The 12,224-nt window shown below is 31.5% G+C and overlaps 1 protein-coding gene across 1 annotated transcript in view; it reads left to right on the top strand.

The window, feature by feature from the left end:
• LOC149079438 (nuclear factor NF-kappa-B p100 subunit-like) overlaps positions 1-12,224 on the top strand; it is an 81,841-nt gene that overhangs the window by 48,784 nt on the left and 20,833 nt on the right. The window contains exons 13-14 of the mRNA XM_089240161.1: positions 740-857; positions 4,569-4,785. Coding sequence (XP_089096287.1) covers positions 740-857; positions 4,569-4,785 — 335 coding nt within the window. The remainder of the gene's footprint in view (positions 1-739; positions 858-4,568; positions 4,786-12,224) is intronic.

Here is a 12,224-nt window from a genome sequence, read left to right as displayed (position 1 = left end):
TAATGGATTTGATTTTGTTTCTTCAATCTACTTTTACCATAATCAGAGTGAACTCGGAAACAGTTTCCCTGTAAAGACAGCACAAATTTTCTGTTTAAATCTTCATCAGAAATAGTAAGAAAACATCGAATAAATTATACATCTGTGGCCCATAATTTCCAAATAAAATTGGAAACAAAATTAATAATGTCGTGTGGTGTCAAAGCCAGTCTTTTAATAATCAAAACTGGCAAAGACTTGTCATAAAGAGCAAGACCACCATCCCTTGAATGCAGCTTGTATAAGAGGTAAAGCATAGTAGAAGGTGGAGCAGTGTTTTCTATTCTGTGAGACATTATAAAAAAAATTTCTTCTCCATTTTGTAACTTGGCTGAGTGAAATTTCCCTTTTTTTGGATATTTTTTATACATTCTGAGCAAGGGTCCTTGTTCCGTGGAGTTTATAAAGTTTTTGTGGGATAGTCTAGAAATAAGTAATTGTTGAGAAAATAAAAATGTATTCTCTCACACGTGAGCTTAGAGGCAGCACTGATGCTGCCAACTGAAGTTTGTTTTCTGTGTTTCTCAAAGACAAGCCAGTCTCTTATTTTAAACCATTCCTACAGAGAGCAGGCAGGTATTCAACACAATACATTCATTTCCGGTTATAATGGCTCTCTGCTCTTCACAGACTACATAACAAAATTTGCTCATATGTGCTTATAATTATTTTGATACTCTTTTATTTGTATTCTTTTTAGTCTACTCCAGTCCATTATTCTTCATCAAAAACAGAAGCTGCTCTTCATTTTTATTCTGAAGAAGTTTTTCAAGAATTCTATTTTGTCATTGGTTAACCATAAGAATAAAATAAAACAAGTAAGTATAACGTATGAATTGGATTGAACATATATGAGTAATTTTATCTTTATGTAATATTTTTCTCATCTTTCTTACCTTTTGCTTTGGATTGTTTTTAGCAGAAAAAAAATCATTATGCTTTGACTTATTAGTAATTGTCACTGAAGTTTAATTGTATTTTATGAAGTGTAAAAGGAAATCTCCCACATCCAAAACAACCAGAATATATATATATTTTTTTTTTTCATGTGCATATTCATAGATACAGATATGCAAATCATATCAGATCTGCATATCTTTATCTATGAATAGGTAGAAGCACATGAAAAAGAAGGCCTTACAGATTAACAAAGCTAAAAAAATAAACACTCAAATAATAGGGACAAAAAATTCGAAAAACAAATACTTTTGACTGGAAATTTAGAATTTCGTGGTCTTATGCCACAGAAATATTGTCAGGAAGAAGGAAGTGATGCTCTTCTCTTTGTCTCCTATCAGGGAATATTATACTGGGAAACCTCACCACAATGATACTCGATCTATATTGAGCATCATTAAAATTGATATATAAAATTTATTTCTGTCTTATCGGTCAATTTTAGATCGATCGGTGCAAAATTTTGCATACGTACCAAACAGAACCTGATTTGAACAATAAGCTGCATTAAAAGTTCATCAGAGCTGTGCAAAAATCTGTTGGGCAACAATGATTCAAAAGCCTCAACAATGACTTTTAGAATGTTTACTTAGGTTACAGTGGTTCCCTACCTATGGGTTTCCGACATGTACATGCCTTTACAATGGTTTGTCACTTCTTTCATGCTACCTGTATTACATATAATAGGTTATTGCTTTATAATGGTTTGTATATTTTGCAATCCTCCCATTAATTGAAGAAAACCTGGACAGCGCCGGGTATTATAGCTAGCATATATATAATTGATTTTCTGTCTGTGTGTTCTCTATACAAATCTGCAATTTTTGATTGATCATCGCCAAATTTTGCATATATGCCAAACAGGGCCCAGATTGAACGATCAAAAGTTCATCAAAGCTGGGCAGTTTTAAACCTGGAAGGGTAAAAACTGTTAGGCAACAATGGTTTCTGGGCCTCAACAATCACTTTTGAAATATTTACTTTGGTTACCGTTTTTCCCTAGCAATGTGTTTCAGACATGACTATGCTTTTACAATGGTTTGTAATTTCTGTAATGCTGCCAGTATTATAGTTTATTCCTTTATTATGGTTTATTTTTCAATCCCCCCATTAATTAAAAAAAACCCCGGACAGCATCGGGTCTTATGGTTAGTATAATCATAAATCCCTCGACAACAATATTTTCCCAGAATTGTTTAGAAATTACCACAAAAATTAGAACTTTACCTGGTTTTAATTTATACAAAACATTGACACTTTTTAAAGACAAATAAACGAAATATAAATTCAATTGGTCGAATGGTTGACACGTTTCAGCTCTACAGTGGAGAGCTGTCATCAGGACCTCATGGTCAGAAATCACACAAATGGAGTCATGGAGGGGTGATGTTTATGTCTGGTCATCCAGAGAGTTTGCCTTTCGCATCCAGAGACCACTCAGACTCAGCAAATACAAAGGCAAACTCTAAGGACGACCAGACATAAACATCACCCCTCCACGACTCATTTGTGTAATTTCTGACCACAAGGTCCTGATGATCGCTCTCTATTGTAGAGCCAAAACACGCCGACCATTCAACCAATTAAATTTTATTTGTCTTTAAAACGTGTCAATTTTTCGTATAAATTGTTTAGAAATGTTTGTTGTCTAATGTTAAACTATTGCCTTTCGATTATGACAATATTTCCCCTATTAGCTATATTTTTTCTTGGTCCACAGAGTGTTGTTGTTAGATCAAGGTTTCACTGTATAGTAAAGAGAAATGTTGGAGTTCCATTATTTCATATCACTTGACCCATTTTTGACTGACGTTGCAACATTTGTGCAACACTGTTTGAAATTTTTTTTCAATTAATCTTCATTCAAATTTTCATATGAAACAAACATTTTTTGAAATTAAAAAAGGTATAGTGAGTGCTATAGCATTTTTTAAAATTTGTTTGTAATAAAGTTTGATTTTTCTTTCTTTTTTTTGATTTTTCAAAAATGAACCTTTCGGAAATTCAAATTTCCTTTATTTAAGATTTTTAAACACAGTTACAAAACATTTACGGACTCGTGATGCGAGGATCTGGGTTCGAACCCCACAGTGGTGGTCGGCTGAAGTTGGTTTTCTGTGGTTCCCAACTTCAAGGCGCAAATGCGAGCCGATCTCCCCGTTAAAAAGTCTCGCCACAGAGAGCAACAGTCCTACAACGGTAAATCATTCAACCATAACACATCACTCATAGTTAGTAAAACTGGGGGCAGATGACAGCTCTACACATAACAAGCATTACACAGAAACAAACTTTACGTCAGGTTGCACTACACGTACACGCACATTCCCGCATGTACCGATTCGTTGGGGGGTTCCGCGGGGGGGGGGGGGGTGCATGTGTGGTGTAGCAGTAGTAGGTAGGGGCTCGGGGATCCATGATGTTCTTAAGTCAGCCACCTCGTTGGGCAATTTGCCTGTTGTGGCGTTGTATTTGTATTTGTATTTAGGGGCTAAGCAAGCTTGTGAGCCCACAAAACAACATCCGATACATATCTGTCGGCATAAATAATAACGAGAGAAAAAAAGAAAGAAAAAAACACACATATATATATATAACAGCAAGAAATAAGTGGCAACAGGAATGGAATTGATAAACAAAAAAATTTAGCATTTAGCAGCGTATGCAAGATAAAAGAAGATTACATTACAATATCAAACAGATAATTTAAATCTTCTTGAGTTAACAACCATTTTAAATTGGTAAAAAAAGATGTACATGAAGATTGTTCTTTTATTAACTGAAGAAGTAAATTAAATATTTTGGGAGCTAAATTAAGGAAAAATTTTTGGAAACGAGTTTTATTTGGCCTTGGTACCTGTATAGTATGACGTCTAAATTGCATTCCAGACTTATGTAATTTCAGATTGAGATGGCCACTTCTTTTATAAAACATTTTTAAACTTTTATAAACGTACAAATGTTGTAGAGGGAGTAGCTTTAATTGATTGAAAAGTAGAAATGTATGCCTGAGTCTATTTTTACTCAGAATGATACGGATGAAGGCCTTCTGTGTGACAAAAAGTGAAGAAAGATTGCTGACGTATGTCCCACCCCAACATGTAATGTCATAACTCAATCTAGATTCTACTAATGCAAAATAAAGAAGTTTTAAAATGGATTGGGACAAAATTTCATCGTATTTTTCAATCTAGATTTTTTTTCCATGACATACAGAAATAATTTTTTTTAAAAACAGCAAAAAGTAGTTTTTAAAAACTAAATGGTACATGAGGTTTACTAGTCATAAATACTAATTTTATATTAATTAAAAATTAGTTAATGGGAAATTCACATTAATTACAAAGAAAGCCATGCTAAATTACTGTCCAATTTTTCAAAATTTTTCAAATATGTTATTTAAGTAACCAGTTATCATGTATAAAAAAAATTGTGCAATTCAGTCACAAATTGGAAGCACTGTCAAAAATAGGTTAATTAATAAAATGTTTTGCGCTGTAATTTGTATTATAGATTCTGTTCTTTGTCTTAAAAAAAAAATTTTTCATAATAAATGTTGAATAATTTTATAGACAGCCCTTCATCTTGCGGTGATAAAAAATTGCCCAGAAGTTGTGAAGTTTCTGTTGAAGAATAATGCTGATATCAGTGCAGTTGACAAAGCCGGTAACTCTGCTATTCATCTGGCTGCTAAATATGGCTACTTCAATTGTTTAAAAAATCTTTTGGATCTCACATTTTTTCCCCCATTTTCTAAGTGTAACATCGTGAATGGGACAAATCATGAAGGTAGGCATAATTTATAATTGGTGAAATGTGTGTGTATATCATAATTTTTATGTCTAAGAATTCTATTTTCTTTAGACATTATGAAATAATGCTTAAAAAAGGGGGCAAAAAACCAAATAGGAGCCAGTTTTCCTGTAGCATGCCCAAGTGGCGCAGTATTCAGATGTTTGTCTTCCACTATGAAGGTTGCCGTCAAGGTCCATGGGTTCAAATCCAGCCAAAAGAACACCAGAAAAGTTCTTTACCTATTTAGCCTGGGGCAACCACTGATAGATGACACCCTTCATTTCCAACCCAACTTCACTAGTTGGAAATTTTCATACGGCGATATATGTCTAGAGTTGGTGTGCGGTAAAGTAGCTTTCCTATGGCAATGCAAATCAGGATTGAGGCTCACTCCTCATAAAGTCATTGTTGTACATGTGATTTTATTTGAATTTTCTCATTTTTTGAAACAAGAAAGATGCGAAAAATATTTAGACATTTCTGGGAGCATTACATCCATTTTGTGATCATATGCATATTATGAAGCAGGGCTTGACATATCCCAGGTTGCGCTTGAAATTAAGTAATTGGAACTGTGGCCTATAAAATTTTCCATAAGTAATTGCTAAATTTTAGACTTTGGACCATTGCGTAAGCAAAGAGGGATGCGATTCTATATACAGGAGTGGAAAATCTGCTACAATTGCTACAAACTGCTACAATTTCAGATGTCTGCTACATTCTGCTACAATTTTCCCTCGTTTGCTACATTCTGCTACAAAAATGCAGAAATTCTTCAATTCGGCACTATCTTGCACCAAAAACAAAATTTTCCCTTAAGAAATTTTTAAGTTATGTCACAATAAAAGGTGGCTTTTCCATGACATCATCTTTCCACCCTGCAATTCTATTTCTTTGGGCTACATTTGTAGCCCAAAGCTCCTTATCTTTGATTTGTGATTGCCATATGTATTTTATTTTCCAGTATCTTTAACAGATTTTCAGTGTCTTGTTTTGTTTCTAAGTTTTCTATTATTCATTTTCTACTATTCTTTCTCTTGATATGCCATTTCCTTTTATGCCATTCACTGGCATGTTTAGTGTTCAATGGAAAATGGTTCCTAGTTGCACATTAATCAAAATTACTTTGTCTAGACCATGGTCGTGGTTGGTTTATTTGAAAGGTATTTGATGTAAGATTCCAGCAAAGCTTATTTAGACAGACAAGCAGAGGTAAAAAAAATTCACAAATCTTTTCTGTGGGTATGTGGTAGAGACACTGATAATGAAAATAATAAGGTAACAAGCTAGCATTCCTCGCAGCTACTGTGACCATTTTTGTAACATCATTATCATATTCTGCATACCAGGGGTAATTGTATTGGGATCTACAGTTTATAGCCTATTCTAAAACAGACACATTTCCATTTCCAGAGGATTTCAATCGCCCCTTCCCAGATCTGAATATTATGAGAAACATTGGTCTGTATCATAAAATAAGAGATGATCTAACAAACGTATGAAATAAATCATCCTAGACCTCTCCTTTTTTTTAACGGACATCCCTTTCAGGCTACATTGCTTTGAGATAGAGTAGTTATACTGATAGGTATAGGGCCTTTCACATCTAAGAATAGAGATGTAAAATTCTCGAGAATAATCTTTTGGAGAATATTCTTGAGAATATTCTCATCCAGGAGAATATTCTCTGGTAGGACTACTATTATAAATTACTAGAGAATAGGCTATTCTTATAAGTTCTTTATGAGAATATTCTCCTGTTATTTATAATATAGTTACATATAATATCCTTGAGAACATTCTCTGGAAGGACTACTTTCATAAATTACTGGGGAATATTCTTATAGAAAATAATAAGAATTATTCTGAAGTTATTAATAATAGTGCTTGCAGAGACTATTCTCTAATATTCTCCTCGATGAGAATATTCTTCAGTTACCGAAATCTTTCCAGAGTATTATCAAGAATATATGTAATAAATGTATTATAATAAATAATCTCGGTAAAAATAACTTGAGGATAATTATTTTCTATAAGAGTATTCTCTAGTAATTTATAATAGTAGTCCTTTCCCATCAAGAAGAAAAGTGCTACAAAAACAACATTTTTGCTGCTACGAAAATAATTTTTCCTGCTACAAAAATAAAATTTCCATTTTCCACTCGTGTATATACCACCACCTTCTCTCCTGCCTCTTGAGCTGAGAATATAATGTCATTTTCCAAAAAAAAAAAATCTTCAGAAAGGAGAAAAGTGATAAAGCATCCCTTCTCTCTCTCTCTCTCTCTCTCTCTCTCTCACTCACACACACATATACATATGTGTTTACTGACATATGAAAAAGTTACTGTCTTGAAAAGTAATTAAGAAAAATATATATTTTTTTTTTAATCATTTTTTTCCTAAAACTCCTAAAAAAATTTGTTGGCACCTATTTTTTTTTTTTTTTTCATTTGCCCAAGACTTGTTATATGATAAATCGGAACCTCAAAGGAAACATACATGTGAAATATTACACACTGTAACATTGAACTTTGAAAATTCAGCGTTTTATGAACTGCTTATTAAGTTTTATTGGATTTACTCTTTTTTTTTCAAAGAACAAAAAAATTTTGTTGCAAGAAGAGGTTATTGTAGGCATTTTGCAATTTTGAAGATAAAATAATTTTTTTAGCCCTTACAGCCATAATCCCGAGATATCTCGCCTTCTTAAATACCTCTCATTTTGACAATTCTGGGCCTTGTTGCCTATGCACCCTGTATGTTTTCTTGATATCTTGGGCTGACAAAAAAGAAACACCTATCTCTCTCTCTCTCTCTCTCTCTCCTCCTCCTCTCTCTACCATATAACTACTGATAACTATCTAACCAATAGGACTATCTCTCCCGCAACCTCTGTCTGTCTGTCTGTCTCTCTCTCTCTCTCTCTGGTGTAGTGGTGTTTTGGGTCGTTCTGGCTGCACCGCACCAAAAATTGTCCCGTTCTGGCTGCACCCTCACAAAAATTGTCCCGTTCTGGCTGCACCCTCACAAAAATTGTCCCGTTCTGGCTTCAAATAAAACACGAAAACCACAACTAAACACAACTTTACAAGTTTTAAAGATAGAAAACATTGAATTTTTTATATATGTAAACGAGTAGGCTTGCATTTTTATAAATTATTAGATAATGAAATTTGTTAGATAATAATATTTTAATATTTCTAAAGACTAAAAATTGTATAGAGACAAAAAAAAAAAAACTTACTGTTCATTGTTTCTGTTATCCATTGTTTTCTTTTTTCAGGTGATTTTATTTTTATCACTATGTATGCTAGTACGAGCATAAAAATATTCAATGTCTTTTTTATGCGCGCACTAACATGAAAAGTGATAATTTTATCTTCCTTATTTATTCTTTAGCTTTTCTAATAAAAATACCAGGTACTGAAAAAGTTGCTATAAAACACAAACTATTGATTACATAAAAATTATTTTTATTTAATCTAATTGTTCAATCTAAACTGTCCGAAAAATTAAATGCTTTGTTAGATTTAAAAACGCTGATTAATTCATTTCAACAAATTTTGTCATGTTTTTAGATCTTACGTTTTTTAAATCTGGTTTTTTTTTTTTTTTGCGGCCTCCAACCTCCCCGAATAGCCGCACCCTAACCAACCAGGTTTTTGAAAACAAGGTAAAATATACCTAAAATTTTGTTTTTTTTTAAATTTTGTTGTCATTAATTTAAGATTTAGGAGGGGTTCACTTGATAACACTCTACGGAGCTAGAAAAACCCTCCTCTAAAAACTAGCTTGAAGTGTTATCAGTTCACTAAACAGAATAAAATTCATTTTTTTATTTTTATGTGTCCAAATGCAAAATTTTCTAAGTTATTAAAAAAGTAAGATTTATCAGTAAATGGGTTTAATGTTATCTTATTTTCTTTCAGTGTGTATAAAATATGTTTCTTGGATTTAATAAAGTGTTGTGTATGTTTTAATAGTTTTTCATCGTATAAAACTTCTTTATACGTAGTTAAATCATAAGTGTTGAGAACACTTTTTTTAATTCCTTTCCCGGCTAGTTTAGAAGACATCCCAAATGTGTAAGCATAAAGTTTTGGCTTCAATGAGCAAAATTCTTTAATAGGCTCCCCAGATGTTTCATCTTTTAGATACCCTAATCTGTTTTTATTATCGATATTGTAGAAACGGCTATCAGAAGAATAATTACTGAAATCGAGAACATGACTGAAATCTTTTTTTAATTTTTCGTAAACATTTGACGCTTGGATATTTAAGACTAGGTTATCAGTGTCTGTGTAAATAAGCGTGCATTTGTTCTCCCCGAAATATGATTGAAAATTATAATAAAGATCAAACATTTTTTCTTTAGCTAATTCTAGTATAGTGAAACCTATGAAAATTGGTTTATTTAAAACAACTTTTTTTTTTCTATTTTTAAATAAAACTAAGTTTTCGTTGAGAATTTCAAAATATTCCATAGTTGGGTTCGCTAAATGTTTTTGAGTTTGACTTTTAGTTAGAGCACATTTAATGTCCGTTTTATTTCGTACGTTTTGGCAAGTTTTGCCAAAGAATGCATTATTCATTAGTTTATAGAATAATCGATCAAAATCATTTGTTGCTGATTTTCTTTGTGAATTATTAAAAAGCACATAGGGTTCTAAAAAAGGTTCCTGACGAAAACTCAGTATTTTATGTATTTTTATCAGTTGAAGCCCCATTTTGAGATAAAATTTTAGTAGTCTATAATGACAGGTATATAGATGCTTATCATATAAAGTGTTTATTAATTTTTTTACGTTGGAATTGTATTTTATATTTAGATTAGCCAGTAAGTCTTTTTGGTAAGGTGATAACATTTCCTCGTTAATAACTAGATGTTCAGGAGCTAGGGGGAACGAATTGTGTTTATCATGTAATTTTCTACTATATTTCAAATCTACTTGTAAAATATATCCAGTTTCACTATTATCAGGTACATTTAAAATATTGAATTTGTTAATTTCTTCATCACTCAACCAACGGAAATTACCTATTGGTAAACATTGAGTTTGACAGTAACCATAGAGATTATTTACGTCTAGAGAAAGTATGTATCTCTGTTTCTTACTCGGGTCAAAACCATATATTTCTGGGTTATTAGCTTTTACATGGCGATGGTTATTAAAACACATCCCACCTCTCATGGCATCTTCTATGAAAGTGTACATCTGTATTTCTGGTAAAAGTTCAATACGAGCCATCGTGTATTTCAGTCCAGCTACCCATGTGAGGTGAGGTGTTGATAAGAACTTCGTTACTTCTAGACCGTAAAATCGATATATAATCGTTCTAAAATGCTCAAATACATCACTCAAAAGTAGCACATCCGTGATTTGATAGAGCTTAAGGTAATCACTGAATGTCAAACATTTAAAATTATTCCAAATTAATTTAGCATGACTATATTCATCGTCACTTATTTCAGAGTTTGTTAGTAAATTGAAAAAAAAATTTTTATCGGATAAACGCGAGTATTTTAATTTTTTTTCATCATCGAAGAAAGAATAGGGAAAAACTCCTTTTTTTCTTAGTAAAAATTTATTTTTGGATGTGAAAATTGAATTGAAGAGAGGAAATTCAGTATTGATATCAGCTAGTTGTTCTAATGAGCTCTGAAGAAATTTATACGAATCCAGTATCAGAATCTCATCTAACTGAATGGACGTGAATCGCTCCGAACTACTGGGTATAATTCTTATATTTTTAAAAAACTCCTTGGTTAGAGCATTGATTATTAAATTAGAATCATATCCTGTGAAATTGTGGATAAATAAAGGTAAAAAGAATTTTTTTTTTCTGTTTAAATTACAGGAGTTGTGGGCAAAACCCATGAACTCACCTGTTGTATGACAATGATCCTTGACGACTGTATCATTATCACCGAAACACTGTCTGCAAATGTGGCAGAACTCTTTGTTAATATTATTTATACTATGTTTATCAAGTGGTTCTATTTCATGAAGCTCGTTAATAAGCTGTTTTTTTAATGTTTTAATTGTTTTTAAAAAAACCTCAACAGCATCTAACCCGCAATAATAATTTAAAAATATTATTTGTTTCTTTTTAACAACAGCGATAGCATAACTAATCGGTACATGTTTTTCTATAACAACAGAATTGTCACTTATAATTATAGTTTTTTTTCTTGTTATAGCTTCAAAATCCGCATACATACAAATAGGGTGTTTGACTGTTTTTATATAATCTTCGAAACTTGTCATTAAGTTTTTAGGCAAACTCACGGGGACAATGTCATAGCAAAGTTGTTCGTGTCTTATGAGAGATTCTCTTCTTTTGAAGCCAAGTAGGCATGAACTGCAATAGTGATGTTTACCGTTACTGTATATGAGTCTGTTGATATTTGTGATTAAAAAATAATGACCCTTAAATAAAAGTAAATTTATTTTTTTTTGTTCCCTTGTTGTTTTTCCTATGTAAAGAGGTGTTATAGATTTTTTTTTATATTTAAAAACATTAATTATTAGATTGTTTGATTTTTCGAAAATGTGTATATTATTAATATCCATAGGGAAATCTTGTTCATTAAATTTCAAGTATTTGAAAAATTTAAAATAAGAAGTTTTTTTACTTCTTACATTTTTTTGGGGGGGAAGAGAGCTGCTAATACAGCAAACAGAAAACATTTCTGGTCATTAATATTTTTAATTTCAAGTAAACATTTTTTATTTTTTAAATATTTTGGTAACGATACAAATTCACATCCACCCGTCAGAGGTTTATATCGACCTAAACTCAGATCTATAAAATTAATGTTTTCTATAACCCACCCACTACCATTTCTAACAAAATTATCTATTCTATCGAGAATATTAACTAAGGCATCATTCAAAATATCATCTAAATTATTTGAACATATTATTTTAAGAACTTTTGATGCGAAGTAAAATTTGGTTCTTGATATATTACGATATTCATCGTATTTAAAAAAGGATATTTCCAAGCAAATTATGATCTTAAGATATGTTTTATGAAATTTTAAAATCAAATTTTTAATCTGGCCCTTTGTTTTTGATAATAATTTATAAGGATCACGTATGGTTGTTACGGCACGATATGTTTTGATAAAGTTATTGAAAGCTGTTTGTTTTAATGCAAACATTTTGACCACATAATTTTTTTTTAAATATTAGTATTATATTATACGCAAAATATTATTTAATAATATAAAAATTTAGTATTCTTTTATTTTTTTTATATAATGAGTTTGGACACATAAAAGCTAAAAAAAATGATAGAATTTCTGATACCAAAATACTATTTAGAAGTATAAAATTCTAATCTCTTGGCAACGGGGGTAAAATCTGCTGATCAATCATTCAATATAAAATTTTAATTCTTTCTTTTTTAAAAAACCACCACCA

The sequence above is a fragment of the Pholcus phalangioides genome, unplaced genomic scaffold, assembly GCF_987345545.1.
Source record: "Pholcus phalangioides strain wild (caught in Gottingen) unplaced genomic scaffold, Ppha-v1.0 ptg000012l_1, whole genome shotgun sequence".
In the NCBI taxonomy this organism is placed as follows: Eukaryota; Metazoa; Arthropoda; class Arachnida; order Araneae; family Pholcidae; genus Pholcus; species Pholcus phalangioides.
This window is presented reverse-complemented; position numbering and strand designations above follow the sequence as displayed.